A 22,116-nucleotide genomic window follows, 5' to 3' on the forward strand; every position below is an offset into this window, starting at 1 on the left:
AGTAGCCTGAGACTTCTAACCAGGTCACTGCCCTTCCTATCTGTCCTTCAGGGAACAATCGTGGCAAATAAGTCCCCTTGCTGCATAGAGTATGGGCTTGGGCATCTGTGTTCTCAGTCTTTTTAGCTGTCATCTCCTGAGCCAGCAACACTCATCCATGGCAGCCCTCTTCTCTGCCAGGGGCCTCCAGCCAGCCTCTAAACCCTTAGGGCAGACAGCTTCCCTTCTAGCTCAGCACTTTAATTCCTCAGGCCTCAGGGAAACTCCCAGGACTGACATCTTTCCAACAGCCAGCTTACTGGTTAAGCACTGACAAAAACTCACTAGGATCATCAGTGGTCACGGCCCTATGACCCTTCACTGTCCCTTAAAACAACAAAAGCCCCCCTAAGCCTTCCTTTCCCATTTACTTTTGCCACAGAAGAATATCTCCCTTTTCAAGCTCTGAAAACTGAGCAAAAGACTTAGAATTCAGAATGGTGGTGGGGCAAACGAAGTCTTCTGCTGAGCGGAAGGAGGGGCGGCTGCCCACACACAGATCTCTCTGTCAAGACACCACGTGTCTTTACTTGTTGAACATCTTGTGAACTCACTGCCGGATGTTCAGGTCTCCCGGATGTCTGAGGAGCAGAGGCTTTCTGCTTTGGAGAGGGAGTGAGCCCAGATGATGGCAGCTTAGGCCTCAAGACTCTGGGCTTCTAGGAAAGAAAGCAGTGCTTCAAGGAGGCATAAAACGCATGCTCCAGCCCTCTCAGATCACCATCTGAAGATGAACAGGGATGGAACTGGTGCAAATGGAAAGGAAGGAGGAGAGTCCGGCTGCAGGCTTGTGGCATCTTAGCGCTCCCCTGGCAGCAACCTCCCACCCCCACCCTGCTCGGACCTCAAAACCAAGCTTCAGACTGGAGTGTCTGGCCCAGCCAAAGTACAAGTCCTTTTTTCTAGATGAAGGAACTCAGTCTCTAAAAAGAAATCACCGAGGCATGCCAGGACCTCTGCCTCCAGACCCTGCGTGTGATAACTGTGATGACAAAATGCTCATAGTTGGTGCTGGCTGGTGTGGCTCAGTGGATCGAGCACTGGCCTGCAAACCAGAGTGTAGCCGGTTTGATTCCTGGCTGGGGCACATGCCTGGGTTGCAGGCCAGGTTCCCAGTGAGGGGCATGTGAGAGGCAACCACATTGATGCTTCTGTCTCTCTTTCCCCCTTTCTTCCCCTCTGTCTAAAATTAAACTAAATTCTAAAAAATGCTCAGAGCCAGGCAATAAGCAAACCCTTTTTATTCTTCTCCTTTCCCTCCCATAAAACTGTTCTGTCTACATTTTTTTGGATTAAATTCTAAGTATAAAACAGGTAGACACTTTGTTATTTGAGAATAATTTGTGGTATATTTAGGGAATGGCTGGGAAATTAGTAGTGTGTTAGTTCAGGATCTCTGAGAAGCAATTGCCAAGACATGATTTACATAAAGTATATGCCTGAGACAGGAAATGTGGAGGGAAAAAGACAAGGCTGGCAGAGTAGGTGGGGCCCAAGTGAAGGGTGGAGGGAAGGAAGTTTGGGTGGATGGAAGCATCTTAGGCTGCAGTCATTTCTGAGGGAAATTCAGCCAGGCTGTTGGGGAATCTGAACCAAAATCACCTCTCAGGGAAGTCCCTGGTCTCCCCTGACCAGGCCAACGTTTGTACCCTTGATGCAGGACTACTGAGTCATGGCTGGACGGCCCGTCGGCATCATGACCTCCATCTAAGTGCCATGAGGGGCTTCAGAGTGACCCAGCTGGAACCCTCGGTCAGTCAGCTGTATGAGATCCTAGGGCATAATTTCATGGCCGCCGCAAGTACATAGACTTGTCAGAATGTTTGTAGGTCAGCACTTGGTGACTACTTCCTGAGGAAAGCTATTCGTGGTACCTGTCGGCTGACAACAAGGCCACCAAGTTTCCAACATTCCTGTTGAGATTTTGCCAGGGGTAGGGCAGGGGCGCTGTTACATTTCTGACTGCAGTGGAGGAAAATGCCTGTCTCCCAGAGGTCACAGCAGGAGCTGACTCAGGGCTGTCCAGCCTAGGAGACATGGACAAGAGAAAACAACCATCAGAAACCCTCATGAGTTCCTTAAATGGTTAAACGTGAGTTACCATCTGATCTGGCAACCCCACTCCTGGGTGTGTACTCAAGAGGACAAGAGTTTATGTCCACACCAACCCCCAAATGTTTATAGTGGCATTATTCACAATAGCCAAAAGTGGAAACAACCCAAAGTTCACCCACTGAAGAATGGAAAGCAAAATGTGGGCTCTCCATACAACGGTATGCTATTCAGCCATAAACAAGAATAAAGCACTGATACATGCTACATGGATGGACCTTGGAAACATACTCAGTAAAAGAAACCAGGTAGCTTGGTTGGTTAGTGTGGTCTCAATATGCTGAGGCTGTGGGTTCCATCCCCGGTCAGGGCACATGCAAGAGTCAACCAGTGTATGCATAACTAAGTGGAACAACAAACTGATGTCTCTCTCTTGCCCTCTCAAATGGATAAATAAAAAAATTTAGCCCTGCCTGGTGTAGCTCAGTGGATTGAGCACGAGCCTGCAAACCAAAGGATTGATGTTCAAGTCCCAGTCAGGGCACATGCCTGGGTTACAGGCCAGTCCTCAGCAGGGGACATGTGTGACATGAGAGGCAACCATACACTGATATTTCTCTCCCTCTCTCCTTCCCTTTCCCTCTAAAGATAAGTAAATAAAATCTTTTAAAAATTAAAAAAAAACACCAGAAACCAGACACAAAAGGTGACATACTACAGTATGTAGTACAAATCATTTCATATACATGATTCCATTTATATGAAATGTCCAGAACTGGTAAATCTATAGAGATGGGAAGTAGACTGGTGCTTGCCTAGGGCTGGGGGGCTGAGGGGTGATAAATAAGGCATACTGGGTTTCTCTGTGATGTGACGCGATGTTCTAAAATTGACTGTGGTGCCCTGACTGGTATGGTTTATGGGTTGGGCATCATTCCCCAAACCAAAACACTGCCACTTTGATTCCCCGTCAGGGCACACGCCTGGGTTGTGGGCCAGGTCCCTGGTTGGGGGAGTGCAAGAGGCAACCAATCAATGTTTCTCTCCTTCTCTTCCTTTCCCTTTCTCTAAAATTAAGTAAATACATTCTTTAAAATTTTTTTAAAAATAAAATAAAGTCAACTGTGGTGATGGGTGCATATACCCACAACACTACTAAAACCATTAGATTGCACACTTTAAATGGGCGCAGTGAATACTATGTGAGGTATATCTCAATGAAGCTTTTTTAAAAAGCTTTAAAAATTACTTTAAAACAAAAACAACAGTAAAACCACATGAGCTTGGCCACCAAGAGCCATTGCTCAACGGTGGGGAAGTGGGTGTGGGTGGAGAGCTTTGGGGACCTACAATGGCTGCCGTGCAGCAGTGGAACAGCGGTCTGCTTTCGGTGCTAGCTCCAGGTCTCCCCAGACGGTTCCGGGGCGCCCTCAGGGGTGTGGTTGGCAAGCGCATGTGGTTCTAGCTGAGCCAAGGGAGAAACGTGAAGGAGGGATGGAGAGGCCTCAGTGGAGGCAGCAGCAAAAACTGACCGTGAAGTCAGGTTCCAGGTCCCCACACTCTGTTGGTGCCTCACGTCACCTTCCGAGACAAGTGACTGGGAGACCAGGCTCCTAGGTCTCATTTCGGATTTGATATGTGACCCTGGGCCAGGGCCCTCCCGGCTATAAAACTAGTTCCCCTGACCTTTGCACTGGATAACCCCCCCACCCCAGGATCTTTCAAGGAGATGACAGGAATTGGGCCCTGTGGCCACAGCCTGGGCCAGGCAGGTGTCTCATCCCAGGCAGCCTCTAAATATTCCCGGAGATTTATCGCCCTAAGCAAACATGGCCCACTGCTAAAGTAACAGTGGGAGGGTGAATGATTCGAACTAAAGAACACTTGGAGAAAAATAAGTTCCCATAACCAAGGAAAGACTTCCAGTGGCATGTTGCCATGGCAACAAGCAATCTCCCCCCCTCCCCCCCCACACACATTTTAAACCATTTAATCAATGACAACTCATCTTTTAACTGAACAGTGGCAGTTTGCCTCAGTGGGCATGCTTCTGTAAGCCAGCCAACCAGCAACAGCCATACTGTGGTTTGTCAACCAGTCCCTAAACTCCCCTCCTCTGAACGTGCCCAGCACCTAGATCACTCTCTCCTCCACTCAAAGAGATTGCACCTAACAGTCCCTGCTCTGCCTCCTGAAGTAAGAGAGGCAGCTTTTGTTTCACATATTGAGAGGTGGTCTTTTCCTTAGACACTCATATTCCAGAATATTGCCTTCCTGGGGGTAGTTTATCCTCACTTCTAGGGCTACTGTTAGCCTCTATGGTGTCACTGGTGAATTTGAAAAGGGCCAACCTTTCTTCTAGACAAGGCCCCAGTGGGGACTGGATTTTATTTGAAGGGAGTTGAAGGGTGCAACACACTAGACTAAAAGACTATACTTCCCTCTCTGCAGCCACATTACTAATCAGTTAAATTACTAATTTTTGGCCAATCAGATATAAGTGGAACTGGTTTAAAGGAGATGACTTGGCTGGGCTGTGAGCCTTTTGGCTTCTCCTCCCTTCCTTCGTACTGAGTCCAGGCATCAGTCTGGATTGTGAATGTGATGGTTGGAGCTCCTGCAGCCCATCTTTGGAGCATGAGGTGACACTGAGGATGGAAGTCACACAGTGTGGAGAGTAAAGCAGAAAAGCAGAGGAAGACTCTGCGGAGTCACCATGCTAGCCTGAACTTCCCATCTACCTCCCTATTGCCTGGGTATGAAAAAATTCACCCTGTGTGTTTAAGCCACTGTAGCCAGGTCTCTGTTACAGCAACTGGATGTGATTCCTTACCAAAAGAAGGGCCATGAGCAGCATGAGGGCAGGGTTGAAGAGGCAAGTGAAGAAAGGCTTAATTTTGGAGTAAGGATGAATTTTCGGGTCTCAGGATGCCTGGGTAGAGGGGTGATCATGCTGTTTCTCTTCACCCAGACACACTGCCAGTTATGGATACCTACTGTCAGGTGGTAAACAGGGCGGACTCCACCTTGGGGATGGTCCTGGCCTTTGAACAGGAGCTCATCCACCATTCCCAGATTTCAGGCCTCTTCGCACTGGGAGGAAACTCTCTTCCCCTTCGGCACATCGGGCCATGTGCTTGTTTCCTCAGATTCACTCTAGAAAACCACCTCTTTTGCTAGAAACCCTTCTTCGGCCAAATGGAATGTCAGTGCTCGGAAGCTGAGGGATGCGCGGTCCTCGACAGCAGCGATGTTCCGTGCATGGTGCACAGCATCCTGCGCGCATTACTTCATTTTAGCCTTGGAACAGCAGCCCCACTTTTAGAAGAGGAAATGGTGGCTCAGAAAGTTGAACTCCCTACCCCCAGTCACACCTAGGATGTGGCCCCAACAGCAGGCTGCCTAAGTCCAAAGCTTGGGCTTTAATGCAGCTCTAGAACCCAGGGAAACCCTCTGGAGCAGCTGCAACTCCACCGCCAAGGTCGGGACAGGCTGCCCGGGGTGATAAAGGCCTTTCCCCTCCCCCAGAGCTTGGGCACCCAGACCACCCACTTCCTCTTTGTCTGGGCCAATAGGTTAGGCCCCAATTTCCCTTTCCTCCTGCCCAGTGTCATAATAGATTACAACACCACTGACCTAAAAGTGGCCTTCCTGCCCGCCCTGGGCTCAGTGCTTTGGGTGCAGCACCTCTGTTCCCTCCACACGAGCCTCATGGACGGTTTTAAGAGCAGCGCTACAGAGGAGACTCCTGGGCTAAGAGTCGGATCTCCTGGCTCCTGCCCATCAACCAACTGTGTGACCTTGGGGGTGTCACTGAACCCCATGTTTCCCCATCTGTGAAATGAGGACATTCGCTCTGTCCTCCTCACTTAAATAATAGGTGAGACGGTGTTTTGGATCTCAAGAAGAGCTTTTTGGAAGATAATAATTAGCTTACATTTATTGCCTGCTGGCTATGGGCCAGGCAGTGTGCTAAGCACTTAATATGTGTTACCTTCACATATTTAGTTCACATAAGCCCTATGGATAGGCTTCTTATCCCCATTTTACAGGTGAGGAAAACAGGCTCAGAGAGGAAGGTGACTTGCAGCAGGTCACACAGCAAGTGGTAGTCCTTGGATTCCAGCCAGGAGGGTATAACCACAGCACCCATCCCACAGATGTGAGCGGTCTTCATTAGCTATACATAGAGTGGCTAATCATGGAGATGGCTCATGCTTCCAGGTGGAAGAAGTTGCTGGAATTCAGGGTTGGGGAGGTTGGTCCTTCACCGAGGTGAACGCTGTGGTGCAGGTTTGAGAGAGTCTGTGCTCAAGCCTTCTGGACGCCGCCTCTTGTTCCCTCACCACACGTCTTCTGGAGGAGGCTCGGAGCTGTTATCTCAGGATGCAGGGCCCGCAGACGACCGGGGGCTCTCCACTGCTCATTCCAGACTGGTGGTCCATCCAAGGACTCTACCCAGTTGTGATGCAGACTCATTTGGAGGCCAGCAGATGTCCACTGCCTACGAAAAGGATGGGAAGGCTGCCATGACCATGAGCCTCTTTATCTCCCCTTGTGATTTGCAAAATCCCAGCCCGTCTACCTGCTATTGCTCCCTCTTTGCAGGGTTTTAGCTTTGACTGTAGGGCTCCCTCTGGTGGCAAAGATGTACCACTGCACCCTTCACAAGGTACCGCTAACATTTTTGGAGTAGTGCATTATGTTGACACACACACACCTTCACACTGAATCCTCAGAGTAGCCCAGTGGGATCAGTGTTATCATCAACACTTTTGAGATTGTGTAATGGAGATTCGGAGAATTTAAACCCTTGTTCAGTGTTCTGCGGTAAAGTACAAATGTGAACCCAATACTTTGAGTAACTCTCCTCATAACTAGACCTCTGGTCACGAATACCAGCTTGCTTACAACAGTTTCCAAACTGGGCCTCCTCTTCCTCCACAGGCCACCAGTTCCCTTTTCTGCCTTACTGCCCAGGTCTCAGCCTGTGTCCCAGGAGTGGCGCCCCACCGCAAGGTGACTCCTGCGACCAGGGTGCAGGGTTCTGTGTCAGCGCCTGGCTCTGTCTTCTCTGCAGTGACACTTCTCACCATCTTGATGCTCCTTCTGCTCTGTGTGAGGACCCCTTATTTTTAGTAAGCCAAAAAGTGCACAAGTTAGGAGTGCAGGGCTCAGTGAATTATCGCATAGTGAATACATCCCTGTAAACTCCCTTCTGATAAATAAGAAAATTAGAATACTACCACATGGTGACTGCTAGCCTGACTTCTTATACTGTAGATTAGTTATGCCTGGTTTTGAACTTCACCTAAGCAGAATCATGCAATATGTACTCTTCTGTGTTTAGAGTCATTCAACTTAGATCGCACCTGCCGTGGCATTAGCAGTCGTTTGCTCACTCTCATTGCTGCATACAGCTGAATACTGTAATACTCCATTTTACCCGCATGCCATAACTTATTTATCCATTCTACTGTTGGTGGATATTTGGGTCATTTCTAGTATTTGGCTATTATAAAGATCACCATATGTGTCTTTCATGCATGTAAGTATACATCTCTGTTGAGTATACACCCAGCAGTGAATTGCTGGATGATGGAGTATAGTTACTGTTTTCAGTTTTAGTAGATACTGCCACTCAGTTTTTCAAAGTGGTTGTATCAGTTTGTAGTCCTACCAGTAGTACATATGGCCCGTGGTTCCACACCGACATCAACCCCTAGCATTGCTAGTCTTTTTTTTTAACTGATCTGAGAGAGAGGACGAGAGAGAGTTAGAGAAACACTGATTTGTTGTTCCACTTACTTATGTATTCATTGATTGATTCTTCTATGTGCCCTGACCGGGGATCACACCTGCAACCTTAGCATATTGCTCTATTCCACTGAGCTGCCCACCAGGGAAACATTGCTGGTCCTTTGAATTTTAGCCATTTGGACGGCAGTGGGTGTGCAGTGGCATTTCATTTCATTGTAGTTTTAATTCGCATTTCCCTGTTGGTTAATGAGATTGAGCATCTTTTCACGTGTATTGGCCATATGGATATCCACTTTTGTGAAGTGCCTGTTCCTGTCTCCTACCCATTCTTTTTATGGGATTGTCTGCCTTGTTCTTATTGATCTGTATGAGTTTTAAAATATATTCTGATGTACTTAGTAATATGTACTGCACATATCTTCTCCAACTCTTTGGCTCCTTTTTCAATGTTCTCTGTGGTGTCGTTCCATGAGCAGGACCTCTTATACTGAATGTATTCAGTGTGCCCGTCTTCTCCTTCACAGTTAGCACTTTCTGTATCTCACTGAATACACCACCAAGCTGTGGGAACTTGTGAAAATCACTTCACCTTTTCTGGACTTGGAAAAATGAACAATTGATTCAGATATTCAAATAAGTAGTTGGTTTACAGATATTCTGGTTTCCTGTATTAGTAAACTTGCTGTAAAAAGGAGATGACTGACAAAAGGTTGCCAACTCTTTATTCTGGCAAATAATAGTGTCTGATAAAACCCTGCCACTTATTTTCACTATTGCGCTTGACGGAAGAACGGGCATTTGAACACCAGCATCTTTAGATTGGACTTACTTTACTGACCTGCATGTGGTCCGTGATCTAGATGACCCCTCAGGTGTCTGCTTCCAGTATCACTGATTCTACTTAGGTGAAGTTCAATATTGTAGTTTCGTGAATTTCACTCCATTCTTCCCTTTACTCTCCACTCCCAGATCCTTGATTCTTTGATGAAAACTCATTTTTGGTACCTCTTAACTCCCTCAGAATTGTATGTTTTGAGCTTTCAGTTTCAAACTGTGAAGTGAAACTCTATCTCTGTCTGGTTAAATAAAGACTAATTACAGTAATTGGTATTTACATTTATTCTTTAATTTTTATAATTTGTGCCCTTTTTTAGTCCCTTTTGTCTTCACAACACACATATTCATTCATTCATTCACTCACTCTTTCAACAGTAACTTGCTGAGTGCCTACTATGTGCTAGGCACTTTTCCAGGTGCTGAGAATGAAAGTGACAGACAAAACCTGTCACTGTGGAGTTTACATTATGGAGAGGATGCTAGGAATGTATGTTCTTCACAAGTTCCCCAGAGTCAGCTGCAACCAGTTGTGAGAAACTTTGCTGCAGGATACTTTGCTCTGTTCAAGCTGCTATAACAAAACACCACTGGCTGGGCAGCTGTGAATGTGTTAACGTGCTATTGAGTTGGCTCTGACTCCGACTCCTAGTGACTCTGTGATCGAGCGATGTCCACAATGTCCTGTCCTCAACAGCCCTGCTCAGCTTCTGTAGACTTGTACTTATGGCTTTTTATGGAGGCAATCCATCTCATATTTGGTCTTCCTCTACTGCTGCCCTCTATTTCCCCCAGTGTCTTTGTCTTTTCCAAAAAACCTTGCCTTCCCAGGATGTACCTGAAGGAGGGCAGCTTTAGTATTGACATTTTTGTAGCTTATAAACAACAGAAATTTATTTCTTACAGTTTTTTTAAAGTTTTTATTTATTTATCTTAGAGGGGAAGGGAAGGAGAGAGAGAGAGAGAGAGAGAAATATCAATGTATGGTTGCCTCTCGTGCGTCCCCCACCAGAAACTGGGAACTGGCCTGCAACCCAGGCATGTGCCCTGACTGGGAATCGAACCGCGATCGTGTGGTTTGCAGGCCCGCGCTCAATCCACTGAGCTACACCAGCCAGGGCTATTTCTTACAGTTTTTGATGGCTAGAAATCTGAGCTCAGAGTGTCAGAGCGGTTGGGTGAGGGTCTGTTTCCTAGTTCATAGCTGGTGCCTTTTCACTGTGTTTTTACATAGTGGAAGGGGTTAGGAATCTCTCTGGACTCTGTCTCATCTATTTATTTATTCAGTAATACTTTTGGAAAAAATTACTTATTTGTTTTTAGAGGGGGGAAGGAAAAGAGAGAGAAAGAAACATTGATGTGTGAAACATCAATCGATTGCCTCCTGCACACCCCCAACTGGGGACCCAGCCCACAACCCAGGCATGTGCTCTGACTGGGAACTGAACCACTGACCTTTTGGTTCATAAGCAGGTGCTCAGTCCACCAAGCCACAACAGCCACAGGGCAAACTGTCTTTTGTATGCACTAATTCCATTCATGAGAGGTCCAATCTCACAACCTAAGTACCTTCCAAAGCCCCCACCTCCTAATACTATTATTTTGGGGAGTTAGGATTTCAACATATGAATTTTGGGGAGGACACAAACATTTAGATCACAGCAAGGGAAAAATTTCACGTTGTATCAAGTGAAAGAAGCTGGATGCAAAAATTTGGTTGACTTCCAGTTCATTTATAACAGTGATTTTCACACTTTTTCATCTTTTAGCACACATAAACTAATTACTAAAATTCTGCAAGCACACCAAAAAATATATTTTTGGCCCATCTGACAACATAAGTAGCTATAACTTTGATTCATTCGCACCAATGGCTACTGCTGTGTTGGCTGTTGCCATTTTTTAACTCGACAATCTAAGGGGAACGAGGTCAGTGACCCTGACTAAATAGTCCGGGAGTATTACATGTTTTAAAAATTCTTGCACTGTTCCTCTTGCAGCACACTAGTTAAAAATCGGTGATTTTGAAGATTGACTTTCAAAGTGTCTAATTAATGGGAGTTGTAAAAAAAATTGTAAAATGAATGTAAAGCCTAACCAATCAAAACCCACCAGGATCAGCCCTGGCTGGCATAGCTCAGTGGATTGAGCGCGGGCCTGCGAACCAGAAGATCGCGGTTTAATTCCCAGTCAGGGCACATGCCTGGGTTGCAGGCCGGTTCCTTGCAGGCTAACTACCAGCAGGGGATGCACAAAAGGCAACCATACATTGATGTTTCTCTCCCTCTCTCCTTCCCCTCTAAAGATAAATAAATAAATAAAATCTTTAAAAAAAACACAAATCCACCAGGATCAAGCCTTGGTCTGAAAAAATCAGATTTATTGATTTGAAGCATGGGAGGCAATTACCCTCAAGAGAGGGGAAGGCAGCTCTTTTGTAAGGTTTGGGTTCTGGCTACAGGATTTTGGAGGGGGTTGCAAGGGATTGGAAATGAATTCTGGATTGGTTGCTGGTTCTGAAGTGGAACTGGGAGATTAACAAGAGTGGATTTAGTGCTGTTCATCAGGCAAGGACAGCTCAGCAATTAGGTATCGCCAATAAGAAATTAAAACAGCTAAGCGGGTTTCAAGCATCACTCGCTGTTTTTTCCACTTTTCAAGCCAAACTACTTTTTACTCTTCCAGGTTCAGCCAGGTTTTGACCTTTCAGATAAATTTGTTTTTATGCTTAAGTTTGAAGTTCGATTTTTAAAAACTATAGAAATGTAGGTCTGTTTTTTAACCTGTAAAGGAATTCCAGTTTTATACTGCTCCCTGCTGTGGCCAAGAACCGTGGACCTGTTATAGAATCTCAGCCGACGCAGTTTTGAGACGGATGTGGGGGACGATTGCCCACTGCCAAGAAGCGTGACTCCCAATGCCAGAGTTTAGTGAAAAGGAAAGGAATTTATTTAACAGTTATACAACTTTAGAATAATGGCAGACTTCTGTCGTTAAGTCCCACTCTCTTTAAAACACTCACGAACACACACATGCTCCTTGCCTCCCTTTTGCCAAATCAGGCCGGTTTCAGAATATGCCAGTCAGAAGGTACCGTCTTTCAGGAAAAAACAAACGAACAAAAACCCAGAAGCCCGCGGATTAACATTCCCTCCGATTCAGTACAGCATTCCCCGCTTCTCCCAGTAATCCGTGCTTATTTAGCTAGGCAGGTTCTGCAATTCCCAGCATCACCATCTTCCGTGTCCCAGTGTTCTCAACCTCTTAATCCAAATTGCACCCTTTCAACCCGCGGGACCGAGAGAGTGAATGGCTGCCCAGGCTTAATTTAAATACTCACCCTGAACTTCCTCCATGTGGCGGAGGCTCCAGCCTCTGGCGGGGACTTCTGCTTCTGTCTCAGCCACGGTAAGCTTTCCCATTCCCCCAAGTCAGGTTTGCTGGGGACTTCGAGTTTTTCGTTGGGGGAACCTCTAACTTAAAATTGCAGTTCAACTCTCCAGTAAGAGCCGAGAGTCTCCTAAAGAACACTTCGTCCTCCGGAGTACCACATTTCCAAGAGCTCCTCAGGCATCTTGAGCCTTGAGGGAACCTAGAACCGGATGTTGACTGTTTTGCCATGGTAACCGACGCAAATCCGGAAGTGGCCTCAGAGGAAGAGGAAGTGAGGCGGCCCATGAACCCATGTGGGTTCTGAGCGTGTTTCTACGTCCCTGGCAGCTGGTCCTTCAAGCTTGGGCGGCATGGGTCGCTCCGGGAAGTTGCCCTCTGGTGTCTCCGCTAAACTGAAACGCTGGAAGAAAGGACACAGCAGCGACAGCAACCCCGCCATCTGCCGTCACCGCCAAGCCGCCCGCAGCCGCTTCTTCAGCCGGCCTTCAGGTAGTAGGGTCGCGAATTGGTCACGGCCGGCGCCTGGGTTCTGGGTAGGCCTGGGTCTGGATGGGTCTGGATGGGTCTGGGCCTCCCTGACCCAGGCATTGGACCTTTCATCTCTTAGACTGTCGTCGGATCTGGTGCCTGCTATAAAGCCCCACCCGCCCCATTTAACAGATACGAAAACTGAGTCTACAGTAGGGAAATGACTTGTCTGAGTATCAGAGTTGGGACTCTCCGCTGTACTTAACCTGGCAGCTCTTTTCAAAGCGCTTCTCCTTCATTTATTTTCCATGCCCCCTGAGGGTAGCCCCCAGATGATTCCCACCGGCATTTCTTCCATTAGGACAGGGAAGCAGAAACTTTTACTTGGAGGGTTTTCTAAGTTCTAGGTGTACAGTGGCCTGATGACGAAGACCGAGTTCAGAATTCAGCCTCTGGGGTTGGGGGCCTGGACTCCACCGGTTCGTTTTCGAGTGATGGTTCTTTTTCTCTTGGCTAGAGGGGTAGAAGTGAGGGTCTTACCTTATGCCTCCGGTTTGCAGGAAAGAGCGACCTGACAGTTGATGCGCTGAAGTTGCATAATGAACTGCAGTCGGGGTCCCTTCACCTGGGCAAAAGTGAAGCCCGGGAGGCGGCCATGGAAGAAGAGGAGGCACCGGCTCTCACCGAGAAATCCTCAGCCACCTTCCTAAGCGGCCTCTCCGACTGCACTAATGTCACCTTCAGCAAAGTGCAGCGCTTCTGGGAGTCCAACTCGGCTGCCCACAAGGAGGTATCAGGGAGGGTCAGGAGGGCATGGGATAGTGAAGAGGGGAAGAGTTCATATTTTTTATTTACTTGCTGACTGGTGACAGCAGCTGGTATTTCTGGGTGATGGGTCCCCTCTCCTGCTCTTTGTGTCCCCTACTTACTACTTCTCCTAGGGCAGGTTCCACTTCCTGCTTTTTCTGACAGCATCTCCCCTACTCAAGTGTCAAGTCCTTCACAGTAGAAGTATTTTCCAAACATTTTTCTCTTCACCTGTACCTAGTCTTAGTAATATATTTTACTTTACCCAGTATGCCCAAAATATCATTTCACTACAAACAATAATGAGGTGTTTACATTATTTTTATCATACTAGTCAAAATCTAGTGTGTATCTTACCCTTAACATCTCCATTTGGATGCTGTATCTTTATTAGAAATACTTGATTTGTGGTTAGAGTTCATACAGTTGCAAGAGTAGATTCATATATCTAAGTTGTTCTAAATCTGTTTTCCAGTAACTGGATCAGGTATATGTGTCTACATTTAATTGATTACAATTTTAAAATTAAAGATTCAGTTCCTCAGTCACACTGGCCACAGTTCAGATGCACAATAACCTCTTGTCAGCATTACTGTTCTAGACTTTTTTGTATTTTTATCTACATTTTGTTTAGGTTTATTGAAGCGTGATTATATTTTATATACAGTGTTCTGCAACTTTCCCCCCCACTGAACAGTATTTCTGTGTTAATATACATAGTTGTTCCTAATTGTTTTCAATAGCTACATAGTATTTGAGTCTATCACTATTTATTAAATAATAACAGTATAATATTAAAGCCTTGTTGGTAGCTGCTTGGTTGTTCTAATTTGTTGCTGCAGTGAACACACTTGCACGTAAACGCTTGCACATTTGTGCAGGTATTTCTCTAAGAGCATCCTAGGGGTGGAATTTCAGCAAACATGTTCTGAGCTTCCTGTGCCCTTGACCTAGTGGTCTGTACCCCTGGCTATGAATGCTGCTCATCTTGTCAATCTCTGGGATTTCAGAAGATTAATTTGTGAAGGAGCAAGGAAAAGAAGCTACTATTAGTTGGGGTTAGATCTAAAATATTTGTCAGAGGTGCCTTCTCCTTTATGCGCAGATCTGTGCTGTTCTGGCTGCTGTGACAGAGGTGATTCGCTCCCAGGGAGGGAAGGAGACTGAGACCGAGTACTTTGCAGCACTGGTGAGTGGGCATGACTCAATGGGGGAGGGCTTGCAGAGCAGCAGGTCATGCTGGCTGTAGGGAGAAGATGGGTCGTGCTAGCATGCGGGGAGTGAACGACTGCCTCCAACACATGGAAGTACTTCAGTCATTCTCCGGTGGCTTGGTAAGAGAGATGGTATCTGCTGCATTATTCTTGTAAAACAAAAATCCACTACTATGGATTTAATCCCCTTGATCTATGAAGGTGACTAAGACTTCATAGATCAAAGTGTGGTCTGGGGTCCCCCAGACCCTTTTGGGAAGTTGGCCAGATCAAAATTATGTCCAAAGTAATACTAGATGATCATTTATCTCTTTCACACTCTCTCATGAGTGTACCATGGAGTTTCCCAGAGTTATGTGATGTCTGATGACATTATTTTGAGAGCTAGTGGAATTGTGCTTATGTATTCTTGTGTTTTAAAATTTTGTTTTAATTTTATTATGGTAAATATCATTAGGCATAACCTACATAAACATAACCTCTTTGGGGAATCCTCAGTAATTATTTAGGTGGTAAAAGTTTGAGAACCACTGTTCTAGAATGGGGTTAGCAAACTACTGCCCAGAGGTGTAATCTCATCCATGGCCTGTTTTTATACAGTTTGTGAGCTTGAAGTGGTTTTTCTATTTTGAAAGGATTGTTAAAACATGCAAAGAATAATATGCAACAGACAATCAGTAACCTACAAAGCCGGGCATATTATCCAGCCCTTTATAGAAAGAGCTTGCCAGTCTCTGCTCTAGAATAATGAGCTAAATTATACGACAGTACAGGGTTTTTGTCATGTGCCAGACAATATTCTAATTGTTTCATATATATTAATTCAGTTAAATCTCACAATAACTTACAGGTAAGTACTACAGAGGAGTACTTACTACAGAGGAGGAAACTGAGTTGCAGAAAGGTTAAAGTACTAGCCCAAAGACAGACAGTGGCAGTGCTGGGGTTTGAACCTTTGACACCCTCTTGGTCATAATCATTCTGCTGGGCACATGGTGTCCCCCAGCACCCAGTTTGCTCAGCATGGCACATTTCCTGTTCACACCCTGTGATTTGGCCCTCAGATGACGACCATGGAAGCGGTGGAGTCCCCGGAGTCTCTGGCCGCTGTGGCTTACCTGCTGAACCTCGTCCTGAAGCGGTGAGTCCTGGCTTCTGTCTAAACTCCAAGGCTCTTTGTGGGGAGGAGAGGGGAGTGTGGACAGGAGGAACATCAGGGAATTGTTAAAAGAACAAAAAGATAGTGGAGTATTGGGTGACATTCTGCAACAGGAGGTGGGTAGCTTGGGAGGTTGTAGACAGTGTGAGTGCTGGCGCCTGGGAAGGGGGCAGTCCTGGTGCAGTCCATGGGGTGGGAGGGATGGGGTGGAATGTTGGCACCAGGTTGTCTGGGCACCTGCAGGGCGAAGGCGGGGAGAGGATTGTCCTGAGTATATAGGGGCCCATCTTGTGGACAGTACAGGGGTGAGTGGTGGAGAAGGTGAGGGAGGCAGGGAGCTCAGGTGCCACAGAGTGCTCATGTACTGGGTGTCAGGAAGGGTGAGTTCTTGTCCTGACTGTTGCTAGCTTGCTGAGTTGACAGGCCAGCAGTGCCTCCCTCTGTCCAGGTTTCTCCTTCAGACCAGGGCTGGGGCTGTACCATCTCTCGGAGGCCCCTCTGGAGTTCTGACTTTCTGTTCTCTCCCCGCAGCGTGCCCAGCCCTGTGCTCATTAAGAAGTTCTCAGATACCTCCAAAGCCTTCATGGACATCATGTCAGCCCAGGCCAGCAGTGGCTCCACCTCTGCCCTCCGATGGGTTAGTAGCTGGTTCTCAGTTTCTCCTCTGGACTCTCGGAGGGACCCCTTTGGGATTTTCTGGAGTCAGTGAGAAGCTGGGCTTTTTCGCTGCCTGAAGAGGGTGGAACTGAGACACTCTGGCTCTCTTCTTCAAGGTTCTCTCGTGCCTGGCCACCCTTCTGCGGAAGCAGGACCTGGAGGCCTGGGGCTACCCTGTGACCCTGCAGGTGTACCACGGGCTGCTGAGCTTCACCGTGCACGCCAAGCCCAAGGTGAGGTTGCCAAAATATGGGAATGGACCTGCCACTCCAGGAGGCAGGGCACAGCTGGCCTGGCTGGTCTGAGTATGATGGGCAGCTTGCCTAGATTTCTGGGCTCTTGCCCTGAGGTTCCGTTTCTTCCCACTGAGGCCCCATCTGCTGGGCTCCAGAAGGCGAGGGCAATCCTCCTACAGGAGAGTCATTCCTCTGCTGCCTTACTGGGTAGTGACGTGTTAGTTAGTTAGTTAGTTAGTGGCAGGAGGATTGCGGGAGGCCGGAGTGGGTTTTGGAGTCACACAGGTCTAAGTTGGATAATGGACTCACAGCTTGCACTGTGAGCACCTTGAGGAAGTTACTTACTCTCTGAACCTCGGTTTCCCAGCCGTAAAAGAGGGATAATACACCCTGGCTGGTGTATCTCAGTGGATTGAGCGCGGGCCTGCGAACCAGGTGATCGCGGTTCGATTCCCAGTCAGGGCACATGCCTGGGTTGCAGGTCAGCCCCCGGCAGGGGCCAGTTCCCAGCAGGGGATGCATGAGAAGCAACCATACATTGATGTTTCTCTTCCTTTCTCCTTCCCTTCCCCTCTAAAGATAAATAAATAAAATATTTTTAAAAAAAGAGGGATAATACTACCAGCCTTGCTGTGAAGGTACAGGGAGACGCGGTGTTCCTCACGGGCCTGGCGCGGGAACTGCCCGTGGCACGTGCTCAGCAAGTGGTGGTGGTCGGCCATGACTTCCTCCCGAAAGTCGGGGCAAGGGAGCAGGTCGCAGTACTAACGGTCACAGGGATCGCTCTCTGTGTCAAGCACTGTCACTCGGGCGGCTCAGGCCTCTTTCCCTGGGTACCCATGTGGTTTTCCCCTTACTCTCTTCAGGTCTCTGCTGAAATGTCGCTTTTCCAGAGGGACACTTTACTGACTATCATATAAAAAAATTTCATTTTATTGTCTACAAACTACTTTTATCTTCTGGTGGACATATGTTTGTAGAACATGAGTTGTTTGCCCTGTTCACTGCCACCGAGCTGGCTAGGTGGGCACTCGGTGCCGCTGCTGATTGAATGAGTGATCGGATGCCTATTGTAAAGGTGAGGACACGGAAGGTCAGAGATGAAGCCCTGTGGCTTGCTTAGGACCGTTGGATGAATTAGGATGACCACAGGAGTTGGAGCCGGGGTTTGTCTAGCTCATATACACTCTGTACGTGTCTATTGCTCAGGTGTATACGGTTGAAGCCCAATGCATGGCATCAGACGTATGGGAGGTATATGGTCACCGGTTGTTGGTGGAGCATTGTGCCGACCATCCAAGCTGCTGGTTGAATGCTGACCTTGCCCTGACCCCCTTTCTTTGCCCCTCAGATCCGGAAGGCTGCCCAGCATGGAGTGTGCTCAGTCATCAAGGGCAGTGAATTCATGTTTGGTGAGAAGGCTCCTGCCCATCACCCTGCTGCCATTTCCACAGCCAAGTTCTGCATCCAGGAGATCGAGAAGTCTGGAGGTGGGAGCCAGGCTCAGGCCAGGGGGCTGGCAGGGGAAGACAGGGCCCGCTGCAGAGCATGGGCTGGACTCTTGGTTCCCCTTTGTCTGCCAGGCTCCAAGGAGGCCACCACCACACTGCACATGCTGACACTGCTGAAGGACCTGCTGCCCTGCTTCCCAGAAGGCCTGGTGAAGAGCTGCAGTGAAACTCTCCTCAGGGTCATGACCTTGAGCCATGTGGTGAGCTCAGGCTCTAGAGCCGGCAGGCGGGGGGCACACAGAGGGTGGGGGGGGTATAGCTGCAGACCCCAGGCCTGTGTTGCTGGCTTTGGCAAACTCCCTGGTCAGCCCGTAGTAGGTCCTGAGTATCTCCCTGCCCTGACCCTGTCTTAGCTACAGCCAAGGACGCCATCTATCCCTGGCATCATTCCCAGCATTTCCAGCCTGGGCCGCCCTGTGGGTGCTGGCCAGCTGGGAACTGCCCTCTCAGAGGACAGGGCAGAGGGAGGGTGGGGCTGTGGTGGGGCTGGTGTAGCATCGGTCCTCTCCCTGCCTCAGGTTCTGCTCTACCAGAGTCACAGTTATTTCTCTTGTTTCCTAACTTACTGATGTCTGTGTGGTGACCTTAAAGATACATAAAAGTAAAAAGTGATCTACATTTCTGCCACCCTTGCTCAATTCTGTTACTTTTTTATGTATTCCCTTGTAGTGGTTTTTTTTTTCCTGTCTTTTGTTATTGAAGTTGTCAGGGTGACATTGGTTAATATAATTATGTAGGTTTCAGGTGTGCAGTTCTATAATATATCATACATATGTTACATTGTGTGTTAACCACCCCAAGTTTGTGGTGTCTGTTCATCCACATGTTTTAAAGTATTTACTATAAAAATTGTATGAGCTTTATTTAAAAGGAAAGAACCATTCAGAAACGTGTACCATAAAAAATACAAGTCTTTTATTTCTCCCAAGTCTAATTTCCTAAGATAAACAGTGCCCTAACTCACCATGTGTCCTTTTAGATATTTTCTCCTTGCATAAACTAACATACGCAAAAACATGAAGTATAGCTAGAAATACAGCATGCAAGCCATTTATAGCCTGCTCCTTTATCTTTTAGCCCTTGATGTTAAAAACATTTTGGTCATGTTTCTTTATTGTCTCTGTTTAAATCATTTAAATTTTTTACTGGCTGCCAAGATTTCCAAAAGTGACAGTGCTCTGAGTGTCCAGGTGTGAGGAGCGTGCCTGAGTTTCAGGGGTCTGGGTTTTCCCCCCAGCCCACTGTCGGAAGTGGGAGGTTGGGGAGCCTGGGGCTTTGCCGGTTGCCCACTAAGCCTGTGTGTCCTCTCCAGCTGGTGACAGCCTGTGCCATGCAGGCCTTTCACAGCCTCTTCCATGCCAAGCCTGGCCCTCGTACCCTGCCTGCAGAGCTCAATGCCCAGATCATCACGGTGAGCCTGGTGTGGGGAGGGGCAGGGCTCTGTTTCCGGGAGATGGGACGGTCCTGCTGCTTGTCTGCAGAGTGAGGTTGATGCCCCACTGCAGGAGACTGGTAGACAGCCCACCAGGAGACTGGCCACCAAAGCCATGTCAGCACCCACAGGAGCTGGAAAGACTCCTAACAAATGGTTTCAGTGTGGTCTAATGGTATTTTGAGCAGGGGTTCTCAGCTTCAGGGATCTGTGAATGGACTTGGGGAAAGGTACAGAAACTCCCCAAAATTGTTTGCAAAATATGTGTACGTGTTCATGTGCCTTTTTCCGGAGAACGGCTCTGTGGCTTTTGTCAGGTTCACAGTGGGTTGTGTGACCCGTGACACTCACCTGTTCCTAGAGACTTTTCTTCTCTAGAAGCAGAACTGGAGGGGCTTCATGGAGTTGGGAAGGCCAGGCAAGGGGGCTCTGAGTCCTGGGGCTGCTTGTGCAGGCCTGCTACTGGGACCGGCTGGTGCCTAGGGATGGTGGGGGTCATTGTTACTGGGCTGCTGCTGAACACATGTGCTCAGACACCTGCTTATTTCTTGTCTCGTCTCTAGGCCTTGTACGATTACGTTCCCAGTGAGAATGACTTACAGCCCCTGCTGGCCTGGCTCAAGGTCATGGAGAAAGCACACATCAACCTAGTCAGGTGAGCTGAGGTGAAGGGGCATCCCAGGGCCTCCAGGCAGGCTACCTGCCCTGCAGTGCACATGGAAAGGAAGAGATCTGGAAGCTGGAGAGGGGTTCCGCTTTCTGGGGGTGGCGGCAGTTCCACTTTGAGTATGCTGCAGACCACCTCCTGTTTTTATGAAGCACGGGGCTTGGTAGCACAGCCTGTGTTAGCCGAGGCGGATGCCTTTCCTCCCAGAGCTTCGAGGACAGGCCAAGAGTACTGGCCCCTCAGGTGGGGCCTACGGGTTGTCCTAATTTCCTCACCCCTGGCCGTCATCCTGTGCAGTTGGTTTCCTTCTCAGAGGATGTCATCCACTTTCTGCAGGTCTACGCCACTCCTGACCTGGGTTACTAGTCCTCTGGGGTCATCCTGCAAACCCAGATTCTGCTTTGTGTCTCTGTGGTAACACTCACAGTTTAACTTGGCCATTTAATAGCAGTAGCCTCTTGATAATTCCACTTTTCCCAAGTAAGGCAGAGAAGAAAATAGGTGTGTCAATTGGCAACTTGCATTTTGCTTGGAGGGAGGTCCTCTAGGCCCTGGGGCTCCACCTGGGTGTGTCTGTCCTCCCCTCCACTGAAGGGTGCCCGCCGGCCTGCTCTCCCCTGTGCACCGTGCTGGGTTCTGTGCTTCCATGTGTCACCACTGTTACCTCCACCCCATGAGGATGGTCTTAGCCCATTTCATAAACCAGAAGCTGAAGCACTGTGCGCCAGCTAGTCATGAGGCTATTAAGGGGCACGGCCAAGTCTGCCAGGCCCACACTTTTCCTGCACCAAACCACTTGTCACCTGGAGGTGGCAGAAAATGGCCAGATAGCCTCATCCTCCACTTCTCAGGATTTAGCCTATAGAAGGACTCCAAAGTTGGGTCAGGTAGATGTCCCAGGATGTTGTTGTAGCACCATAGCCAGTGGCAAAAAACCTAGAGAGAACCTAACCGTGCCCCAGGAGGGGGCTGGTTAAATGGAAACAGTGAAATACTAGGCCACCGTTAGAAATGCTTGTAGTAAATGTGTGCATGCTGATGTGCAAAGACCTCCATGGCAGACTGAGAAAAAGCAAGGTACAGGACAGCATGGGTAGTGTGGTTATTTGTACACTCTGGAGCCAGGTTGCCGGGGTCTGGATCCTGACCCCTCCCTCCACTAGCTGGGTGGCCTTGGGCGAGTTACTGGACTTCTCTGTGCTTCAGTTTCCTCATCTATGAAATAGGAATTGTAATAAGAATCTCAGTTTTGGCAGGGTTTGGGTTTTTTTTCCCCCCAAGGTTGGAATTAATTAATGCGTGTTACATCAGTATTTGGTTTGTAATAAATGTTACATAAAAGTTAGCAATTGTTATTGATTTGTATGTCTGTATATGTATAAAAACTGGAAGAGCACTAGAGAAACTTAACCTTGATTTTCCCCTGGGAAGTTCATCTGAGGATCAGTTGGGAGAAAGGTATGGTAAGGAAGACTCTAGTTTTGTACTTGAGGACATGTTCAACTTTTTCTCTTCTTCTTTTTTTTTTTTTGGTCACCTGTAGCTATTACTTGAATGACAGCATTTTAAAAAAAGATTGCCCACAAGAAGGGCCCTGTAGAGTGCCCCAGATGAGTGACAGTCACTGGACCTGGGCCATCTAGGTCCCCTGGGCCCAGGGCCAGGCAGGCCCCACAAAAGTCTTTTGTCTTGACAGGCTACAGCGGGACCTGGGCCTGGGCCACCTCCCTCGCTTTTTTGGAACTGCAACGACCTGCCTCCTCTCTCCCCACTCTCAGGTGGTGACAGCTGCCACCCAGAGCCTCCAGGTACCGCAGGCCCCCCCTCCGCCCTGCCCCAAGTCCCAGCTCGAGTGGGAGAAGTGGAGAGCATAGGAGTTCCTGCTGG

At 48.0% G+C, this 22,116-nt stretch overlaps 1 protein-coding gene and 1 long non-coding RNA gene across 3 annotated transcripts in view; one reads left to right on the plus strand and one right to left on the minus strand.

Moving 5' to 3' along the window:
• Positions 1 to 1,270: 1,270 nt before the first annotated feature.
• Positions 1,271 to 12,285, minus strand: LOC118990286 (uncharacterized). The gene is made up of 3 exons (XR_005067193.1): positions 12,026 to 12,285; positions 5,089 to 6,595; positions 1,271 to 2,066 (listed from the first exon to the last, which is right to left on the minus strand). It is a non-coding gene; the product is annotated as an uncharacterized LOC118990286 (long non-coding RNA).
• A 57-nt stretch (positions 12,286 to 12,342) lies between these two features.
• The window catches only part of RRP12 (ribosomal RNA processing 12 homolog), a 28,086-nt gene continuing 18,312 nt past the window's right edge, over positions 12,343 to 22,116 (plus strand). Inside the window, exons 1-11 of one of the 2 annotated variants that reach the window (XM_037050823.1) lie at positions 12,343 to 12,567; positions 13,107 to 13,336; positions 14,459 to 14,542; positions 15,632 to 15,708; positions 16,258 to 16,363; positions 16,500 to 16,616; positions 17,971 to 18,109; positions 18,203 to 18,330; positions 19,443 to 19,541; positions 20,126 to 20,217; positions 21,926 to 22,037. In XM_037050823.1, the coding sequence (XP_036906718.1) occupies positions 12,429 to 12,567; positions 13,107 to 13,336; positions 14,459 to 14,542; positions 15,632 to 15,708; positions 16,258 to 16,363; positions 16,500 to 16,616; positions 17,971 to 18,109; positions 18,203 to 18,330; positions 19,443 to 19,541; positions 20,126 to 20,217; positions 21,926 to 22,037 (1,323 nt within the window). In that variant the 5' untranslated portion in view covers positions 12,343 to 12,428. The remainder of the gene's footprint in view (positions 12,568 to 13,106; positions 13,337 to 14,458; positions 14,543 to 15,631; positions 15,709 to 16,257; positions 16,364 to 16,499; positions 16,617 to 17,970; positions 18,110 to 18,202; positions 18,331 to 19,442; positions 19,542 to 20,125; positions 20,218 to 21,925; positions 22,038 to 22,116) is intronic. The other variant, XM_037050825.1, reaches the window with a different exon arrangement.

This window comes from Sturnira hondurensis, unplaced genomic scaffold (assembly GCF_014824575.4).
Source record: "Sturnira hondurensis isolate 20B ecotype Veracruz unplaced genomic scaffold, ASM1482457v3 Scaffold0006849, whole genome shotgun sequence".
Taxonomy (NCBI): Eukaryota; Metazoa; Chordata; class Mammalia; order Chiroptera; family Phyllostomidae; genus Sturnira; species Sturnira hondurensis.